We start from the raw sequence: 22,581 nt of genomic DNA on the forward strand, positions 1-22,581 counted from the left end.
TTTTTTAAATCGTACATTAGTTTGGTGCATGTGATAAAAGCTTCCTTTTAAAATAATTTCCATTTTACATTTTATACAGTTAGCTATCCCATTCTGAGCCAGTGAACAGCAAGGTGATTGGGAATCATTATAAATACTAGTCAGAAAAAGTACACATTTACACCAGACACATTTTTCTTCTATAATTTTATTGCATTTCCTCGTAAGATAACATGTACAGCCCAAACACAAACAACCATGCAGGCGTCCATGTGGATGCCATGTTATGAATGCAAATCATACGTCTGTTGTGGACTGAATCAGGGAGTCTCTTAGGCCCACAGAGGCATGTCAGCGCACAGCTCTTGGCTCTGGTCGGTGACGGTCATCACGTCGATGTTGATGCCGTTGGAGGTGAACACGTTGTACAGCTCCTCCAGTTTCTCCTCAGAGAGGGTGGGCTCTCTGCTCAGGATCCAGGCCAAGTCCGCGTGGAAGATGCCCAGGATGTCCGTGCAGCCGTAGACCACGGAGTAACCCTCGTAGTCGGTGGACAGCACCCAGTAGTTGCCGGGGGGAGAGTCTGCAAGAGATGAGAACATACATTCAAATACATTTAGTAGTTTGTTAACGAGAATAATTTAAAATAATATATATGGTCCATCCTCCCTTTCCTCCACTGTACATATGCATATATAAATATTGTTACGAAACCCAGAACTAGCCTAAGGATAGTGTTGCACTCTCTTTGTCTAGGGGTCCTAGGCCTACTTAGCTGGTCTGTAACCTGAATGAATGTGTGCATTCATGTGAAAGATCTGCAGACGCGCCTTGGTGTTGAATATACAGTTGAAGTCGGAAGTTTACATACACCTTAGCCAAATACATTTAAACTCAGTTTTTCACAATTCCTGACATTTAATCCTAATAAAGATTCCCTGTCTTAGGTCAGTTAGGATCACCACTTTATTTTAAGAATGTGAAATGTCAGAATAAAAGTAGAGAGAATGATTTATTTCAGCTTTTATTTATTTCCATTCCCAGTGGGTCAGAAGTTTACATACACTCAATTAGTATTTGGTAGCATTGCCTTTAAATTGTTTAACTGGATCAAACGTTTCGGGTAGCCTTCCACAAGCTTCCCACAATAAGTTGGGTGAATTTTGGCCCATTCCTCCTGACAGAGCTGGTGTTACTGAGTCAGGATTGTAGGCCTCCTTGCTCGCACACGCTTTTTCAGTTCTGCCCACAAATTCTCTATAGGATTGAGGTCAGGGCTTTGTGATGGCCACTCTAATACCTTGACTTTGTTGTCCTTAAGCCATTTTGCGACAACTTTGGAAGTATTGCCCATTTGGAAGACCCATTTGCGACCAAGCTTTAACTTCCTGACTGATGTCTTGAGATGTTGCTTCAATATATCCACATTATTTTCCTTCCTCATGATGCCATCTATTTTGTGAAGTGCACCAGTCCCTCCTGCAGCAAAGCACCCCCACAGCATGATGATGCCACCCCTGTGCTTCACGGTTGGGATGGTGTTCTTCGGCTTGCAAGCAACCCCCTTTTTCCTCCAAACATAACGATGGTCATTATGGCCAAACAGTTCTATTTTTGTTTCATCAGACCAAAGGACATTTCTCCAAAAAGTACAATCTTTGTCCCCATGTGCAGTTGCAAACCGTAGTCTGGCTTTTTTATGGCGGTTTTGGAGCAGTGGCTTCTTCCTTGCTGAGCGGCCTTTCAGGTTATGTCGATATAGGACTCGTTTTACTGTAGATACTTTTGTACCTGTTTCCTCCAGCATCTTCACAAGGTCCTTTGCTGTTGTTCTGGGATTGATTTGCACTTTTCGCACCAAAGTATGTTCATCTCTAGGAGACAGAACGCGTATCCTTCCTGAGCGGTATGATGGCTGCGTGGTCCCATGGTGTTTATACTTGCGTACTATTGTTTGTACAGATGAACATGGTACCTTCAGGCGTTTGGAAATTGCTCCCAAGGATGAACAAGACTTGTGGAGGTCTACAATTTTTTTCCTGAGGTCTTGGCTGATTTCTTTTGATTTTCCCATGATGTCAAGCAAAGAGGCACTGAGTTTGAAGGTAGGCCTTGAAATACATCCACAGGTACACCTCCAATTGAGAAGCTTCTAAAGCCATGACATCATTTTCTGGAATTTTACAAGCTGTTTAAAGGCACAGTCAACTTAGTGTATGTAAATTTCTGACCCCACTGGAATTGTTATACAGTAAATTATAAGTGAAATAATCTGTCTGTAAACAATTGTTGGAAAAATTACTTGTGTCATGCACAAAGTAGATGTCCTAACCGACTTGCCAAAACGATGGCTTGTTAACAAAAAATGTGTGGAGTGGTTGAAAAACGAATTTTAATGACTCCAACCTAAGTGTATGTAAACTTCCGACTTCAACTGTACATGTGCCCAGGGAGACAGCAACCTTACCTTAGTTCAGGGCCAGCTCAGTCTTTCTTGACGTCTTGGTCGTCCAAGCAGATTGTTATTTGTTCAGATGGTGACGAAACATGAATATGTACAAAAAGGAAAAATACCAAAGGCCCAAACTAAACAAACCCATCAGCCTCACAGCTCTATCTGCTGCTTCTCTGACTGACCATCACCTTCATTGGCAGAACCTGATGTGCTTATCAACCAAGGCTCAGCATTTGGACAAGGTTGCTGCTGCCCCCTGGGGGATGGAGTGTGGGAGTGTATCCTGTCAATGTGTTTGCCTAACTGTGTACTAACACTACACCACCTACTACATAACACTGTACATATCCATACACATACAGGCCTCAGATCAGACATGAGTCAGAAACAGACAACATAAGAAGTCAAATGGACTCATATAGGTCTACCTCACAAGAATGTTGAGACCAATATATTAGACTTGAGGTGTGTTTACCCTCGAAGAAGGTGACTTGCAGCTTGGCAGGCTCAGAGGGGTCCTTGGCCTTAGCATAGCCAGTGATAGCACCGACCGTGTTATCAGCACTGAGAGAAAAATGGAGAGAGAGGTTAGAGGGTAAACACATTCAACAATGGCGTTTTCTAAGGCCTACTAACTCATGGGCCCCTACTCAATCAATGGCAGATACAGGAAAACAGCACTTGCACGTTCACTGGGAATGTTTTACGCTATATCTGAGGTGATAACCTTGTTAACCGACTCACTCCCACGTAAGCTGTGGGCATTTTCATTGGATAATGACATCACATCCCACCTGTCCTACAGTTACCATTCTGAGTAAACCCACAGTGCGGTTTTCCTTTAACTGTATTTGATTGAATAGAAGCCTCAGACTTGGGTTTATAAAGGATAGCCTGGTCTCATGGAATGAGATACATTTTACATTTACATTTGAGTCATTTAGCAGACGCTCTTATCCAGAGCGACTTACAGTTAGTTAGTGCATACACAATTTTTTCATACTGGCCCCCCATGGGAATCGAACCCACAACCCTGGCGTTGCAAACGCCATGCTCTACCAACTGAGCTACATCCCTGCCGGCCATTCCCTCCCCTACCCTGGACGACGCTGGGCAATTGTGCGCCGCCCCATGGGTCTCCTGGTCGCGGCCGGCTACGACAGAGCTTGGATGCAAACATTTAATTTGTTTATCTCTTTAAAGGTGAAGTCAGAGATGCATGAAGTAAACAGCAATATCGGCTCGATTTCCAACAATAACTAACAGCATTGAAGCACGAGGCAAAACTTCTCTGTTGTTTCAGATCCGGCAGCTATCACGTCGTAGCTATGGACGCTATCGTGGCAACGTCATATCGCTGAAGTCTCAGTTTAATGTACAAAAATGTACTTAAAAAAAAAAAACGTTTTAACTTGATCTCTTTAATGTACATACAGCAGCTCCCTGTTGAGGACACCAACGACTCCGGGGCTCTTCAGGGAGTAGGTAGCAGTGGTGCACTCGCCCTTCTGGAAGACGGCAGGAAGCTTCTGGATCTCGTACCACTTGCCCAGATACTGTACCAAAGGTCAAAGGTTATATGACAATGTTATGCTATGGTACGGCTTAGAGCTCCGGGGTTAGGTTTCCCCTATGTACAGATCTAGGCTCAGCTTCCCCTCCCCCAATCCTAACCTTAACTATTAGTGGGGAATGGTTGCAAAACTGACCCAAGATCAGCATCTTTTTATTAAAGTGGAAATAGGAACAATCTCTCTTCCACTTGTGTAATAACACAAATGCTCAAACGCATTACTATGTAATGACAAAACAATTACTAAATGAATAGGTAACAATTTATGAATACAACACAGGAGGTTGGTGACACCTTAATTGGGGAGGACGGGCTCGTGTTTAATGGCTGGAGCTGAACAGGTGGAATGGTATCAAATACATCAAACACATGGTTTCTATGTATTTGATGCCATTCCATTTGCTCCGTTCCGGACATTATTATGAGCCTTTCTCCACTCAGTAGCCTCCTGTGGAATACAGCGTTACTCAAGTAATGACACTGTTACTACAATGCTACTGCACATGCATAAGAGCAACTTCATATACAGTAATAAAAGTTAGGTATAGTCACCTTGGCGGCATCGAAGTTAGCTTGGACGGGGGGTTGGGGACATTTTCCAGGGCGTAAGGTCTGGGCGTTAGCTGCCAGAACCGACAGCAGGGTCAGAGAGAGAACCTGTAGAGACTGCATCTTAGATCCTGGGCAGGAACAGACACAAACACACACAGAAAAGCAGAGACATTTTCACCAACTCCATTGGAGGACAATGCAAATTGACTTCGGAAATACAGTACTTAATTAATATCAAAACCTTTTAGGGGAACAGAAAAAACATGTTGTATAAGTAATTATCCTAGACTCGTGGTAAAGCAAGTTACATTTTACATCAGAAGTATGTTAGGAATGTAATGCATTGTGGTTAACAACTACAGGCCTACAGAGTGCTTCATTCGTAAGGCAATGTGAAATGGCAGAGCTTAGAGCATCAGAGAGAGAGATAGGGGAATGGGTCCTACTTACCTGTACTTCAACTCGTTTCAGTGATGTTCGGTGGCTTATAGACGCCTATTTATACGTCAAACTCATTCATTATGCGGCTGACGCATCTCCCTCTTTGCTTTCATGTCGGGTTTTCTCAGAACTCAGAATTGAGAGTGTGTGTGTTAGTGTTTGTATTGGGGTGGCGGGGTGTGTGGGAGTGGTTGGGAATATGGCACCTGTTCAAATTAGTTAGAAACAAACTACTGGCTGCCTCTGCTAGGGACTGACATGTTATTGGTTTCGGTTGTTACACAAGTGGAACAACACGCCACCTTGCAGGGCCCATGCCCCAACGAATTGAGACTGTTCTGAGGGCAAAAGGGGGTGCAACTCAATATTAGGGAGGTGTTCCTAATGTTTTGTACACTCAGTGTATGTCCTTATGGGAAACTTGTTGCTCGAGTTACACGCCGAGTTAGAAATAGTGCATTTGCTCCATTCTCAACCTTGAGAGGAATGACATGTATGTCTCCATTTTGGAAGTGGAGTGGAAATGACTGAAAATGGCTGGTTCATGTACGGCTGTTTAACCAAGAGTAACAAGGCAACAGTAAACATGTCATCCCCCACGAAGGATGCAGCGCCCCGCCTTGGGCCAATTAGTGACAATTATTCAAACTTATTCAAACTTATGTTGGGTGAATTAATGGGAGAGAGAGAAAAACCAGATCAAGTCTTCTTAATTGTCAACTGTATCTGTATGGAATTACAGCCTATAGATCAGGGGTGTCAAACTCATTTTAGCTCAGGGGCCACATGGAGGAAAATCTATTCCCAAGTGGGCCGGACCGGAAAAATCATGGTATATATAACTTCAAAACAGCAACTTCAGATTGTTTTCTTTGTTTTAATATGATCAACATACAACATAAAGCTGGAGCCTGAGGACAGTGTGTCCAAAATAGTACAAGCACAACATCACTATTGATCATAAAACACCTCAAGTTTATTTGAAAATTCTAAAGAAAAAGAACACACAAACACACAATGCCTCAGTGATTAACAGAACTGTTTCACAGATCACAGAACTATATCAGGGTGTCATTTCTCAGGCAGAAATGTAGATAAAAATAATGAAATCCTGTTCCCCAAACAAGTGCAACAACCACAGAGTCAAGAATAGGTTAAATATACAAATAAAATAAAATCAATTAAAAACAATAGCACATCAACATAAAAACATATAAACATAAATCTGAAAGCGTTGCTCAAACTCCCGTAACAGTCCAGTTATTTTATCTTTGAACCGCTTCATGTCTGCCACATGTTGGGTCGCGCACACATTTTTCAGACAGGGGAAGTGAGCTGCATCACCACCGGCAAGTTGCGTCTCCCACAATGACAGCTTCAACTTGAAAGAACGTATGCTGTCATAATACTGCGTGACAACTTTGTTGCGCCCTTGCAGCTGTTTGTTCAAGTTATTCAGGTGCTCTGTAACATCCACCATAAATGTAAGGTCCGGCATCCATTCTGCGGAATGAAATTCTAACACTGGTTTGCCCTTTTCTTCCATGAACTGTTCAATTTCCTCTCGTAAATCAAAGAAACGCCTCAGCACAGCACCTCGGCTTAACCATCTTACCTCAGTGTGGTATGGCAGGCCATAGATGTGGTCTTTCTCTCTGAGAATGCTGTCAAACTGACGGTGATTCAGGCTTCTGGATCGGATGAAATGAACAGTTTGGATGACCACCTTCATGACGTTATCCATCTTTAATGACTTGCAACACAAAGCCTCCTGGTGCAAAATACAGTGAAAAGTCAAAAAATCACGTCCTCCATTTGCAGATTGCACTTTCTCTCTGAACTTTGTCACAACGCCTGCTTTTTTCCCGATCATTGAGGGCGCACCATCTGTAGCCAGGCTGACAGCGCGGGACCAGTTCACTCCGACCCTGTCCAGCGCGCCGACGAGTGCGGTAAAAATATCAGCTGCTGTCGTTGTATCTGTCATCGGCACCAACTCCACGAACTCCTCGGTGACGGTCAATGTGTCATCAACTCCGCGGATGAAAAAATGGCCAGTTGTGCAACATCTGTAATGTCCGTGCTTTCATCAATTGCAACCGAAAACGCAATAAATGACTTTACTTTTTGCTTCAACTGGCTGTCCAAATCCACTGAAAGATCGGAAATCCTGTCTGCAACTGTGTTTCTTGTCAGGCTGATATTTGCAAAAGCCTGCCGCTTTTCAGGGCACACAATCTCCGCTGCCTTCATCATGCATGTTTTTACAAATTCACCCTCACTAAATGGTTTTGAAGCCACTGCGATTTCATTAGCAATGAGGTAGCTAGCTTTCACTGCAGCGTCACTGATGTCTCGGCTGTGAGTAAACACAGACTGCTGTTTCTTCAGACCCGCCAACAGTTCATTCACCTTCTCTCATCTCCGCTGTCCTTGAAAGTTGTCATATTTGTCGGCATGAAGACTCACATAGAGGCGACGAAGGTTATATTCTTTCAGCACTGCAACATGCTCTGAACACACCAAACATACAGCTTTCCCATTCAATTCCGTGATTAAATAGGATGACCATTTTTTTTGGAACACTCTGCACTCTGCGTCCACTTTTCTCTTTTTTGACAGAGACATATTGGGGCAATGAGGGTGCCAAAGCACATAATGTTAAAAGTAGAAGCCGTAATAAATATTGCGGGCAAAACAAAGTAGCTCATTGGCTGCACGTGCTTGACCTACTTGCTCTGCCCCGGTATAAACAGTTTGCTTGCTTAACACAATTGCTATTGCGCCATCCAGTGGACGCAATTGGAACAGCAGTTTATTTTATTGAAAAATAGCAGCGCATTTTTATACCCCAAAAAAAAAAAAAATCCATACTCCCCTCTGATTTCATCGTGGGGGACAATGAGATCAGTGGAATGCAGAACGTGGGGGAAAGAACAAGGACGCTGGCATTGGCGCAAATTCAAAAAATTTGATCTCACAAAGTGAGACAACCATATTGTGAGGGGAATGTTCACTTCATCCCCCCAAAAATAAGAGGAACTCACTAACATAGGACTTAGGAATTAAGTAAACAAAGTATTAAGATACTTAGCTAAACCGCTAATTTAAGAATCGCCTCTATAACGCTTCAAAGGTAAACAATAATAAATTACAATTATTACATCTTTTTTTTACTTTTACAACAGAATAAATACAGCACACACAATCACTTATATATTTAGAAGCCTAATCCTGGAGTAACAGGTCACGGTACGTAACCACTCACATTACTGTATGTTGCCCCTAATATTACCATAAAATAAATATAGAATTATATTACTGTAATAGAAAATCTGGATCAATTTGTGATAAATACATATACAGTGAGGGAAAAAAATATTTGATCCCCTGCTGATTTTGTATGTTTGCCCACTGACAAAGAAATTATCAGTTTATAATTTTAATGGTAGGTTTATTTGAACAGTGAGAGACAGAATAACAACAAAGAAATCCAGAAAAACGCATGTCAAAAATGCTATAAATTGATTTGCAATTTAATGAGGGAAATAAGTATTTGACCTCTCTGCAAAATATGACTTAGTACTTGGTGGCAAAACCCTTGTTGGCAATCACAGAGGTCAGACGTTTATTGTAGTTGTCCACCAGGTTTGCACACATCTCAGGAGGGATTTTGTCCCACTCTTCTTTGCAGATCTTCTCCAAGTCATTAAGGTTTCGAGGCTGACGTTTGGCAACTCGAACCTTCAGCTCCCTCCACAGATTTTCTATGGGATTAAGGTCTGGAGACTGGCTAGGCCACTCCAGGACCTTAATGTGCTTCTTCTTGAGCCACTTCTTTGTTGCCTTGGCCGTGTGTTTTGGGTCATTGTCATGCTGGAATACCCATCCACAACCCATTTTCAATGCCCTGGCTGAGGGAAGGAGGTTCTCACCCAAGATTTGACGGTACATGGCCCTGTCCATCGTCCCTTTGATGCGGTGAAGTTGTCCTGTCCCCTTAGCAGAAAAACACCCCCAAAGCATAATGTTTCCACCTCCATGTTTGACGGTGGGGATGGTGTTCTTGGGGTCATAGGCAGAATTCCTCCTCCTCCAAACACGGCGAGTTGAGTTGATGCCAAAGAGCTCAATTTTGGTCTCATCTGACCACAACACTTTCACCCAGTTGTCCTCTGAATCATTCAGATGTTCATTGGCAAACTTCAGACGGGCATGTATATGTGCTTTCTTGAGCAGGGGGAACTTGCGGGCGCTGCAGGATTTCAGTCCTTCACGGTGTAGTCTGTTACCAATTGTTTTCTTGGTGACTATGGTCCCAGCTGCCTTGAGATCATTGACAAGATCCTCCTGTGGAGTTCTGGGCTGATTCCTCACCATTCTCATGATCATTGCAACTCCACGAGGTGAGATCTTGCATGGAGCCCCAGGCCGAGGGAGATTGACAGTTATTTTGTGTTTCTTCCATTTGCGAATAATCGCACCAACTGTTGTCACCTTCTCACCAAGCTGCTTGGCGATGGTCTTGTAGCCAATTCCAGCCTTGTGTAGGTCTACAACCTTGTCCCTGCCATCCTTGGAGAGCTCTTTGGTCTTGGCCATGGTGGAGGGTTTGGAATCTGATTGATTGATTGCTTCTGTGGACAGGTGTCTTTTATACAGGTAACAAGCTGAGATTAGGAGAAATCACTTTAAGAGTGTGCTCCTAATTCCAGCTCGTTACCTGTATAAAAGACACCTGGGAGCCAGAAATCTTTCTGATCGAGAGGGGGTCAAATACTTATTTCCCTCATTAAAATGCAATTCAATTTATAACATTTTTGACATGCGTTTTTCTTGATTTTTTTGTTGTTATTCTGTCTCTCACTGTTCAAATAAACCTACCATTAAAATTATAGACTGATCATTTCTTTGTCAGTGGGCAAATGTACAAAATCAGCAGGGGATCAAATACTTTTTTCCCTCACTGTATATAAATATATATATATATATATGTGCACACGTCAGGGAGAAGGGTACGAAGTCTGAATTCCGCCACAGTCATAGTGCCATCTAGTTTTTCGCAGAAAATCAGTTTAGAAAAAATATATATACTGTACTGAGCATGTGAATTCACAGTAGGACACTCAGCTGTAAACACCGACTTCCTTGTGAGAGAATATGGAATGTATATGGTATCAATATGGTCATATATGGTGACGGAGAATGTTTTTTGTATGCCTTTGTTCCTTTATTGGACTGCTTTCTTGCTTTTTTTAAATCATACATTAGTTTGGTGCATGTGATAAAAGCTTCCTTTTAAAATAATTTCCATTTTACATTTTATACAGTTAGCTATCCCATTCTGAGCCAGTGAACAGCAAGGTGATTGGGAATCATTATAAATACTAGTCAGAAAAAGTACACATTTACACCAGACACATTTTTCTTCTATAATTTTATTGCATTTCCTCGTAAGATAACATGTACAGCCCAAACACAAACAACCATGCAGGCGTCCATGTGGATGCCATGTTATGAATGCAAATCATACGTCTGTTGTGGACTGAATCAGGGAGTCTCTTAGGCCCACAGAGGCATGTCAGCGCACAGCTCTTGGCTCTGGTCGGTGACGGTCATCACGTCGATGTTGATGCCGTTGGAGGTGAACACGTTGTACAGCTCCTCCAGTTTCTCCTCAGAGAGGGTGGGCTCTCTGCTCAGGATCCAGGCCAAGTCCGCGTGGAAGGTGCCCAGGATGTCCGTGCAGCCGTAGACCACGGAGTAGCCCTCGTAGTCGGTGGACAGCACCCAGTAGTTGCCGGGGGGAGAGTCTGCAAGAGATGAGAACATATATTCAAATACATTTAGTAGTTTGTTAACGAGAATAATTTAAAAAATATATATGGTCCATCCTCCCTTTCCTATAAATATTGTTACGAAACCCAGAACTAGCCTAAGGATAGTGTTGCACTCTCATTGTCTAGGGGTCCAAGGCCTAAATAGCTGGTCTGTAACCTGAATGAATGTGTGCATTTATGTGAAAGATCTGCAGACGCGCCTTGGTGTTGAATATACAGTTGAAGTCGGAAGTTTACATACACCTTAGCCAAATACATTTAAACTCAGTTTTTCACAATTCCTGACATTTAATCCTAGTAAAGATTCCCTGTCTTAGGTCAGTTAGGATCACCACTTTATTTTAAGAATGTGAAATGTCAGAATAAAAGTAGAGAGAATGATTTATTTCAGCTTTTATTTATTTCCATTCCCAGTGGGTCAGAAGTTTACATACACTCAATTAGTATTTGGTAGCATTGCCTTTAAATTGTTTAACTGGATCAAACGTTTCGGGTAGCCTTCCACAAGCTTCCCACAATAAGTTGGGTGAATTTTGGCCCATTCCTCCTGACAGAGCTGGTGTTACTGAGTCAGGTTTGTAGGCCTTGCTCGCACACGCTTTTTCAGTTCTGCCCACAAATTCTCTATAGGATTGAGGTCAGGGCTTTGTGATGGCCACTCTAATACCTTGACTTTGTTGTCCTTAAGCCATTTTGCGACAACTTTGGAACTATTGCCCATTTGGAAGACCCATTTGCGACCAAGCTTTAACTTCCTGACTGATGTCTTGAGATGTTGCTTCAATATATCCACATTATTTTCCTTCATCATGATGCCATCTATTTTATGAAGTGCACCAGTCCCTCCTGCAGCAAAGCACCCCCACAGCATGATGCTGCCACCCCCATGCTTCACGGTTGGGATGTTGTTCTTCGTCTTGCAAGCAACCCCCTTTTTCCTCCAAACATAACGATGGTCATTATGGCCAAACAGTTCTATTTTTGTTTCGTCAGACCAGAGGACATTTCTCCAAAAAGTACAATCTTTGTCCCCATGTGCAGTTGCAAACCGTAGTCTGGCTTTTTTATGGCGGTTTTGGAGCAGTGGCTTCTTCCTTGCTGAGCGGCCTTTCAGGTTATGTCGATATAGGACTCGTTTTACTGTAGATACTTTTGTACCTGTTTCCTCCAGCATCTTCACAAGGTCCTTTGCTGTTGTTCTGGGATTGATTTGCACTTTTCGCACAAAAGTATGTTCATCTCTAGGAGACAGAACGCGTATCCTTCCTGAGCGGTATGATGGCTGCGTGGTCCCATGGTGTTTATACTTGCGTACTATTGTTTGTACAGATGAACATGGTACCTTCAGGCATTTGGAAATTGCTCCCAAGGATGAACCAGACTTGTGGAGGTCTACAATTTTTTTCCTGAGGTCTTGGCTGATTTCTTTTGATTTTCCCATGATGTCAAGCAAAGAGGCACTGAGTTTGAAGGTAGGCCTTGAAATACATCCACAGGTACACCTCCAATTGAGAAGCTTCTAACGCCATGACATCATTTTCTGGAATTTTACAAGCTGTTTAAAGGCACTGTCAACTTAGTGTATGTAAATGTCTGACCCCACTGGAATTGTAATACAGTGAATTATAAGTGAAATAATCTGTCTGTAAACAATTGTTGGAAAAATTACTTGTGTCATGCACAAAGTAGATGTCCTAACCGACTTGCCAAAACGATGGTTTGTTAACAAAAAATGTGTGGAGTGGTTGAAAAACGAATTTTAATGACTCCAACCTAAGTGTATGTAAACTTCCGACTTCAACTGTACATGTGCCCAGGGAGACAGCAACCTTACCTTAGTCCAGGGCCAGCTCAGTCTTTCTTGACGTCTTGGTCGTCCAAGCAGATTGTTATTTGTTCAGATGGTGACGAAACATGAATATGTACAAAAAGGAAAAATACCAAAGGCCCAAACTAAACAAACCCATCAGCCTCACAGCTCTATCTGCTGCTTCTCTGACTGACCATCACCTTCATTGGCAGAACCTGATGTGCTTATCAACCAAGGCTCAGCATTTGGACAAGGTTGCTGCTGCCCCCTGGGGGATGGAGTGTGGGAGTGTATCCTGTCAATGTGTTTGCCTAACTGTGCGCTAACACTACACCACCTACTACATAACACTATACATATACATACACATACAGGCCTCAGATCAGACATGAGTCAGAAACAGACAACATAAGAAGTCAAATGGACTTATATAGGTCTACCTCACAAGAATGTTGAGACCAATATATTAGACTTGAGGTGTGTTTATCCTCGAAGAAGGTGACTTCCAGCTTGGCAGAATCAGAGGGGTCCTTGGCCTTAGCATAGCCAGTGATAGCACTGACCGTGTTATCAGCAATGAGAGAAAAATGGAGAGAGAGGTTAGAGGGTAAACACATTCAACAATGGCGTTTTCTAAGGCCTACTAACTCATGGGCCCCTACTCAATCAATGGCAGATACAGGAAAACAGCACGTTCACTGGGAATGTTTTACGCTATATCTGAGGTGATAACCTTGTTAACCGACTCACCCCCACGTAAGCTGTGGGCATTTTCATTGGATAATGACATCACATCCCACCTGTCCTTCAGTTACCATTCTGAGTAAACCCACAGTGCGGTTTTCCTTTAACTGTATTTGATTGAAAAGAAGCATCAGACTTCGGTTTATAAAGGATAGCCTGGTCTCATGGAATGAGATACATTTTACATTTACATTTGAGTCATTTAGCAGACGCTCTTATCCAGAGCGACTTACAGTTAGTTAGTGCATACATTATTTTTTCATACTGGCCCCCCGTGGGAATCGAACCCACAACCCTGGCGTTGCAAACGCCATGCTCTACCAACTGAGCAACATCCCTGCCGGCCATTCCCTCCCCTACCCTGGACAACGCTGGGCCAATTGTGCGCCGCCCCATGGGTCTCCCGGTCGCGGCCGGCTACAACAGAGCCTGGATGCAAACATTTAATTTAAAGGTGAAGTCAGAGATGCATGAAGTAAACAGCAATATCGGCTCGATTTCCAACAATAACTAACAGCATTGAAGCACGAGGCAAAACATCTCTGTTGTTTCAGATCCGGCAGCTATCACGTCGTAGCTATGGACGCTATCGTGGCAACGTCATATCGCTGAAGTCTCAGTTTAATGTACAAAAATGTACTTTAAAAAAAAAACGTTTTAACTTGATCTCTTTAATGTACATACAGCAGCTCCCTGTTGAGGACACCAACGACTCCGGGGCTCTTCAGGGAGTAGGTAGCAGTGGTGCACTCGCCCTTCTGGAAGACGGCAGGAAGCTTCTGGATCTCATACCACTTGCCCAGATACTGTACCAAAGACAAAGGTCAAAGGTTATATGACAATGTTATGCTATGGTTCCGGACATTATTATGAGCCTTTCTCCACTCAGTAGCCTCCTGTGGAATACAGTGTTACTCAAGTAATGACACTGTTACTACAATGCTACTGCACATGCATAAGAGCAACTTCATATACAGTAATAAAAGTTAGGTATAGTCACCTTGGCGGCATCGAAGTTAGCTTGGACGGGGGGTTGGGGACATTTTCCAGGGCGTAAGGTCTGGGCGTTAGCTGCCAGAACCGACAGCAGGGACAGAGAGAGAACCTGTAGAGCCTGCATCTTAGATCCTGGGCAGGAACAGACACAAACACACACAGAAAAGCAGAGACATTTTCACCAACTCCATTGGAGGACAATGCAAATTGACTTCGGAAATACAGTACTTAATTAATATCAAAACCTTTTAGGGGAACAGAAAAACATGTTGTATAAGTAATTCTCCTAGACTCTGGTAAATCAACTTACATTTTACATCAGAAGTATGTTCACATTCTAGATCTAAACATAGAAAACAAAATAGCAAACACAACACAGAAAATACACACCCTGACTCAACAAATACAAGTCCTCAGAGTCAGGGCGTGACACTATGGTCCCAGCTGCCTTGAGATCATTGACAAGATCCTCCCGTGTAGTTCTGGGCTGATTCCTCTCCGTTCTCATGATCATTGCAACTCCACGAGGTGAGATCTTGAATGGAGCGACAGGCCGAGGGAGATTGACAGTTATTTTGTGTTTCTTCCATTTGCGAATAATCCCAACAACTGTTGTCACTTTCTCACCAAGCTGCTTGGCGATGGTCTTGTAGCCCATTCCAGCCTTGTGTAGGTCTACAATCTTGTCCCTGACATCCTTGGAGAGGTCTTTGGTCTTGGCCATGGTGGAGAGTTTGGAATCTGATTGATTGATTGCTTCTGTGGACAGGTGTCTTTTATACAGGTAACAAGCTGAGATTAGGAGCACTCCCTATAAGAGTGTGCTCCTAATCTCAGCTCGTTACCTGTATAAAAGACACCTGGGAGCCAGAAATCTTTCTGATTGAGAGGGGGACAAATACTTATTTCCCTAATTAAAATGCAAATCAATTTATATAACATTTTTGACATGCGTTTTTCTGGATTTTTTTGTTGTTATTCTGTCTCTCACTGTTCAAATAAACCTACCATTAAAATTATAGACTGATAATTTCTTTGTCAGTGGGCAAACGTACAAAATCAGCAGGGGATCAAATACCTTTTTCCCTCACTGTATGTGTGTGATGCTTGCAGGATCTTGACTCTTTAAAGATCTTATAGAATATTGATTAATATCTTGTCAGAATTCTGAAAGATCTTGAAAGATCTCCGTTAGGATCATTATAAGATCTTGAGCTGTTACAGATCCTCAGATATCTTGTCATCTATTTAGTTTGTAATCTTCTTCTCAATGATCTTGTCAATTCCCTGTGTCTTATTTTATCTGTTTGTTTATAACGAATCCACAGGAAAGGTTTTGCTTATCATGACATGGAGGTTTGTGGCTTAGGATATTCATATTTTTGGGATATGACCACCTTTACAAATCCTACAAATCTTATTTATCATAAAACAACACAATTGGTCACTACTTGCCTGGTACCAAATGGTGCCAAGTGGTCCTCTTTCGAATGAATACTAAAGAAGTCCATAGGTTATTGTGTAATTACTATTTTATCATGCAATTTCAGCTATGCTTTTATGTTATGACAGGGGTGAATACAAAACTAATTGCAGTTAATAGCATCTTATATGTTAGAAATTGCATGGGAATATGGTAAAACACAATTATAAACCATTCATTACTTTATTTCTTAGGTATTGGACTCTAAGGCACAATGTCAAATATGCGGAGGAATAGCGGTTGTCAGGTTGTTAATGTTAAAGAATGTGTTCTCAATTACTTACCTGGTTAAAGCAGTGAATGACAACCATTATTTGCTATTCATGTAAGTTAACGGTAAGGATGTGACCCCGGAAGATCGTCAACAGGAGGTAGCGTCCCAGGAGAGGGGGGTACCTTCACCCCTTCATCAAACACGTTCACACAGTGGACCCCCACCCCCGGGACGCTACCTCCTGTTGACGTCTGGTGGTTGTATAAGGCTGTCAATCATAATTATGCAAGTTCTACATACATGTAACTGACACTTGTTTAACATACACGGTTGAGCTGTGCGATTACAGGTACCGTATAGGAGCATGTTGGTTGGGTTTGAGCACAATTATTAGTCAATTAGTCAATTATCATCAGTAAAATTGTCTGAATACTTGGGGTATATTTAGATTGTCTACTGTCTCAAAACGAATTCTTTGTTATAAAAAAGTTTTTTAGTGTTTTTTGGAAAATCACAAAATATGCAAACAAGATACAATAAAATAAAGTATTACAAATTGGACTAATTATGATTTCCAAATACTTGCCAATACTACTGATATGAATCAACATACATTTTACAGTAATTTGTTATGTTAGTTAAGGCCAGATTCACCTCAGTTCACCATATGGTGAGGTATCCATGTCAATTGTAACATAGCTACATAACCAAAAATGTAATGATTATGACATATCTTAAACCGCATCACGACTGCATTATAATGCATTATACATGTCTATGTCTATATATTTATGCATACATTTATAGCCCTTTTTACATCAACATTTCGTAAAGTGTCATCAATACCTTTATCCTATTATACAGTGCATTCAGAAAGTATTCAGACCCTTGCCTTTTTCCACATTTTGTTATGTTACAACCTTATTCTAAAATGGATTAAATTATTTTTTTCCTCATCAATCTACATACAAGACCCCATAATGACAAAGCAAAAACAGGTTTTTAGACATTTTAAAATAAATAACGGAAATATTACATTTACATACGTATTCAGACCCTTTGCTCAGTACTTTGTTGAAGCACCTTTGGCAGCGATTACAGCCTCTAGTCTTCTTGAGTATGACGCTACAAGCTTGGCACACCTGTACAGTGCCTTGCTAAAGTATTCATCCCCCTTGTCGTTTTTCTTATTTTGTTGCATTACAACCTGTAATATAAATGGATTTCATGTAATGGACATACAAAATGAAAAAAATAACTTGTTTCAAAAAATTCAAAAAAATAAATAACGGAAAAGAGGTGTGTGCATATGTATTCACCCACTTTGCTATGAAGCCCCTAAACAAGATCTGGTGAATATATGATAAATAATGATAATAATAATAATCAACTTTGTCTTAAGATGTCTTAAGATGAAGGTGGTGATGGGACTGAGCTATCGTTGAGGTTGAGATTTGAACATGATCAAGAAGTAAGGAAGATAGAAAAGGATGTAAGCATTTCGTTGGACGCTGTATACCATGTGTATCCCGTACATAAGACTAATAATACTTGAAACTTGAAACTCACCCATGGACTTCATAGACAACTGAAACAATGTAACATCATGCATTTAGACATTTAACCACAGAGTTTTTTTCAACTGCAGGCATAACATTACTTGCTAACTTAGCGAGCTAATGACAGTTGTTAGCTAGCTAGCTAGCTAAACAGTCTTCATAATATCAAATTTGGTAGAATTTGCTAAAACAAGATGTCACAAACATATTTCTTCATATAGACCCTTTTACAGTACACGACACACTGACATCACGCACTGTACTGTACTCAACATTTAAGTTTTTATTACTTCTAAACCCAAAAACTTTTTTGGGTTCTCATACGCTTACAATTATGTTTTGATTCTTGCTTGAACAGTCGCTAAGATTTAATTTGGTTGTGATCTTTGCAAAATAGTTATTTTGGATGCAGCAGTTGTTAGCTAGATTGCTAACGCTCATTGATATAGGCTGTAGCAAAAGCTAGCCTAAGAGCCATTTTACTGGTTGGAGTTGAAGTGTTTTTTAAGTATAATGCAGTTGATTTGTGATGACGACACAGACATTTAGCAGGACATTCATACGAGCCTTACAATCCAACTATACCTGAGTGGCGCAGTGGTCTGAGGCAGTGTATCGCAGTGCACACAATTGGCCCAGCGTCGTCCAGGTTACATTTACGTAATTTAGCAGACGCTCTTATCCAGAGCATACATTATTTTTCATACTGGCCCCCTGTGGGAATCAAACCCACAACCCTGGCGTTGCAAACACCATGCTCTACCAACTGAGCTACATCCCTGCCGGCCATTCCCTCCCCTGGACCAATTGTGCGCCGCCCAATGGGTCTCCCGGTCGCGGCCGGCAACGACAGAGCCTGGATTCAAACCAGGATCTCTAGTGGCACAGCTAGCACTGCGATGCAGTGCCTTAGACCACTGCGCCACTCGGGAGGTTAGGGGAGGGTTTGGCAGGCAGGGATGTTCTTGTCCCATCACGCACTAGCGACTGCCGTGGCGGGCCGGGCGTAGTGCACGCTGACTAGGTCGCCAGGTGTACGGTGTTTCCTCCGACACATTGGTGCGGCTGGCTTCCGGGTTAAGCGGGCATTGTGTCAAAAAGCAGTCCGGCTCGGTTGGGTTGTGTTTCGGAGGACGCACGGCTCTCGACCTTCGCCTCTCCCGTGCCCGTACAGGAGTTGCAGCGATGGACTGTAACTACCAATTGGATACCACGAAATTGGGGAGAAAAAGGGGGTAATATAAAAAATATATATATAATCCAATTATAATCCAAAAGTAGTGTGAAATGCACTCATAAGCAACATGTAAATAGAGGCTTTTTTTTGCTGGTGTTCTATAAGATCTCACCCTTGTTCTGCCACCAACTTGCACGCATCGCCCTCGTGCGACAATGTTTGCAAACACAGAAAGGGGTCTATTGATAAAATATTATTCTGAATTGATATACATTATACATTAAATTCTTTGATTGCTTACCTCAAGTTGAAAAACAGTTTGTAAATCCTCCAGGTTTTACAGACTGTTATTTTGAGTCTTGCATCAACTGTCAGTTGACTGAAGAATGTTCCATGAATTTGAAATGCTGAACGTTCCAAAATTCAAAGCTTTTGTGAACAAGAATACATGCAATAACAAGGAAACAGTAAACATGTCATCCCCCACGAATGATGCAGCGCCCCGTCTTGGAATATCAGTTATAAAAAATATATAGCTGCAAGCAGCAATTGCGGGGGCCAAGCACGCCATAGCCAAATTTAAGCCACCATTTGGTCAATCGGAGTGACCTTGGAGTGACCTATCATTGTGCAAATGTTCTTTATAATAGACCAGGCGGTTATGTAGTGTCATCAAATCATATAGGAAGGAAGAGTAGCAGCATTTAATTAAAAAAATCTGTTCCCCCAAAAAGTATAATTTGCAGAAAATCTAATGGGCAGAGCTTATACACTGAGTGTACAAAACATTAGGAACACCTGCTCTTTCCATGATATAGACTGAACAGGTGAATCCAAGTGAAAGCTATGATCCCTTATTGATGTCACCTGTTAAATCCACTTCCATCAGTGTAGACGAAGGGGAGGAAACAGGTTAAAGAAAGATTTTTAAGCCTTGAGACAATTGAGCCATGGATTGTGTATGTGTGCCATTCAGAGGGTGACAAAAGATTTAAGTGCCTTTGAACGGGGTATTGCAGTAGGTGCCAGGCACACCGGTTTGTGTCAAGAACTGCAATGCTGCTGGGTTTTTCACGCTCAACAGTTTCCCATGTGTATCAAGAATGGTCCACCACCCAAAGGACACCCAGCCAACTTGACACAACTGTGGGAAGCATTGGAGTCAACATGTGCTAGCATCCCTGTGGAACGCTTTCAACACCTTGCAGGGTCCATGCCCCAACGAATTGAGACTGTTCTGAGGGCAAAAGGGGGTGCAACTCAATATTAGGGAGGTGTTCCTAATGTTTTGTACACTCAGTGTATGTCCTTATGGGAAACTTGTTGCTCGAGTTACACGCCGAGTTAGAAATAGTGCATTTGCTCCATTCTCAACCTTGAGAGGAATGACATGTATGTCTCCATTTTGGAAGTGGAGTGGAAATGACTGAAAATGGCTGGTTCATGTACGGCTGTTTAACCAAGAGTAACAAGGCAACAGTAAACATGTCATCCCCCACGAAGGATGCAGCGCCCTGCCTTGGGCCAATTAGTGACAATTATTCAAACTTATTCAAACTTATGTTGGGTGAATTAATGAGAGATAGAAAAAACCAGATCAAGTCTTCTTAATTGTCAACTGTATCTGTATGGAATTACAGCCTATAGATAGTCTACACATCATTTCAAAATGTTCACCTTTTGTGAATGGGCGGAGCTTATAGATCCTTATGGGAAACCTGTTTCTCATGAGGAGATGCATATATGTACAAAATGTAATGACTGTAGCTCAAAGGGACAGGAGATATGCTCGGTCAAAGTTTGGTTGGGGCCAAAAAGTCTAATTTGCGGAAAATGTAATGGGCTGAGCTTATAGGTCCTTATGGGAAACGTGTTTCTCATGAGGAGATGCATATATGTACAAAATGTCATGACTGTAGCTCAAAGGGGACAGGAGATATGCTTGGTCAAAGTTTGGTTGGGGCCAAAAAGTCTAATTTGCGGAAAATGTAATGGGCTGAGCTTATAGGTCCTTATGGGAAACTTATTGGGGACAGGAGATATGCTTGGTCAAAGTTTGGAATTTCAGTTGATTACTATAGTGCCCCCCTTGGGCCAATCTGTGCAATTTTGTAAATGGCAGATCTATATGACAAGACGCATCATTCACCCAAGTTTCGTAAAAATTGGGCCAGAGGTGTCTGAGATATCGTGTGTGACTAATGAACAGACGGAGACAGATCCATATTCCCCTCTGATTTCATAGTGGGGGACAATGAGATCAGTGGAATGCAGAACGTGGGGGAAAGAACAAGGACGCTGGCATTGGCGCAAATTCAAAAAATCTGATCTCACAAAGTGAGACAACCATATTGTGAGGGGAATGCTCACTTCATCCCCCCAAAAATAAGAGGAACTCACTGTTACGCTATGGTTAAACCCAGCACTCAGAGAAACAAAACACGACTAAGGGAGTGGAAGAAACAAAAATTATTTTAATAAAAGTTCAATTTGTCTTAGTCCAAAAAACAACTGAAGTAAAGGAACAGAGTGGGCTAGTCGGCTCCGGAGGAAGGAGAGGCTGAGGCAGGCAGGCAGGCAGGCAGGCAGGAAGGCAGGCAGGCAGGTTGGGAGGTATGTCTGAACTGAAGACAAAACAAACGACAGGTTAAGGAGAGTAAAAAGCCAGGCTGAAGACAAAGACAATATAACTTTACTGGTGAGCCAAGTTACCGCTCTAGTAAGAACAACGATCTGGCGCCGGTGGAGAGCCATGCCCAGGAATTAGTAGTGCAGGTTGATGAGAGAATAGGATGCAGCTGCGTAGGCAGGAATCACTGGAAACAACCCGCAGCTGCACAGGAGAGGCAGATCCTGAGCACGCCCCCCGATCCACTCCAGACACACCCACATAATGGGGACAAACACACATACAGATACAACAGACAAAGAGGGGACAAAACAAGGAGGAAGGGAAACAGAAAAGGGAGAGACAAGCTGCCCACATAACAGTACCCCCCCCCCCCTCAATGGTCGCCACCTGGCGACCCACCAGGCCTGTCAGGGTTGTCGTGATGGAAGTCCGTGATCAGCTGAGGATCCAACACAAAACGCTTAGGGACCCAAGACCTCTCCTCTGGTCCATAACCTTCCCAATCGACTAGGTATTGGAGACCCCTACCCCGCCTCCGAGAGTCCAGGAGCCTACTGACGGTGTATGCCGGATGGTCGTCAATGAGGCAAACAGGTGGAGGTGGATCTGCCGGCAGACACAAAAGGCTGGAGGACACAGGTTTCAGTTGGGAGACGTGGAAAGTAGGGTGTATCTTCATGGCTGAAGGCAACTTCAAACGAACCGCAGCAGGGTTAATGATGGACTCCACCACAAACGGACCCAGGTACCGAGGAGACAGCTTGCGTGATTTGGTACGAAGAGGTACGTTCTTAGATGACAGCCAAACCTCTTGACCAGGATGAAACACAGGTGCGGGAGTCCTGCTCCTATCCGCTGTCGTCTTGTTCCTGTCGGTGGTCCGAAGCAACGCTTCCCGAGCGTCGCTACACACTCTCTGGCAGCGGCGGAGGTTCTCCTGAACCGAAGGAACAGCCAATTCCTTCTCCTGAGCAGGAAACAGAGGGGGTTGATAGGGGGTGAAAGGCCGGTGGCAGAGGTGGTGAGGGAGTTGTGGGCGTACTCTATCCAAGGCAGATGTTTGGCCCAGGATGATGGATGTTGAGCAGCCACACAACGAAGGGTTGCTTCGAGGTTTTGATTGGCT

General features: G+C 42.7%; 2 protein-coding genes across 2 annotated transcripts; both read right to left on the reverse strand.

Annotated features, from left to right (window-relative positions):
* Positions 1–169: 169 nt before the first annotated feature.
* On the reverse strand, positions 170–5,066 carry LOC311146557 (apolipoprotein D-like). The gene is made up of 5 exons (XM_084183074.1): positions 5,010–5,066; positions 4,560–4,687; positions 3,869–3,990; positions 2,910–2,998; positions 170–562 (listed from the first exon to the last, which is right to left on the reverse strand). Exons 2-5 carry the CDS (start codon positions 4,677–4,679, stop codon positions 312–314), a joined length of 582 nt encoding a protein of 193 aa, XP_084039200.1. The 5' UTR covers positions 4,680–4,687; positions 5,010–5,066; the 3' UTR covers positions 170–311.
* Positions 5,067–10,420: 5,354 nt separating this feature from the next.
* LOC311146306 (apolipoprotein D-like) lies at positions 10,421–17,660 on the reverse strand (the record flags this gene model as incomplete). Its single annotated transcript, XM_084182796.1, has 5 exons — positions 10,421–10,813; positions 13,123–13,208; positions 14,079–14,200; positions 14,395–14,522; positions 17,657–17,660. The coding sequence occupies 5 exons, from the start codon at positions 17,658–17,660 to the stop codon at positions 10,563–10,565; spliced, it is 591 nt and encodes a 196-aa protein (XP_084038922.1). The 3' UTR covers positions 10,421–10,562.
* Between the last annotated feature and the right edge of the window lie 4,921 nt (positions 17,661–22,581).

This window comes from Coregonus lavaretus (genome assembly GCF_964263955.1).
Source record: "Coregonus lavaretus genome assembly, chromosome: 19".
NCBI classification, from domain to species: Eukaryota; Metazoa; Chordata; class Actinopteri; order Salmoniformes; family Salmonidae; genus Coregonus; species Coregonus lavaretus.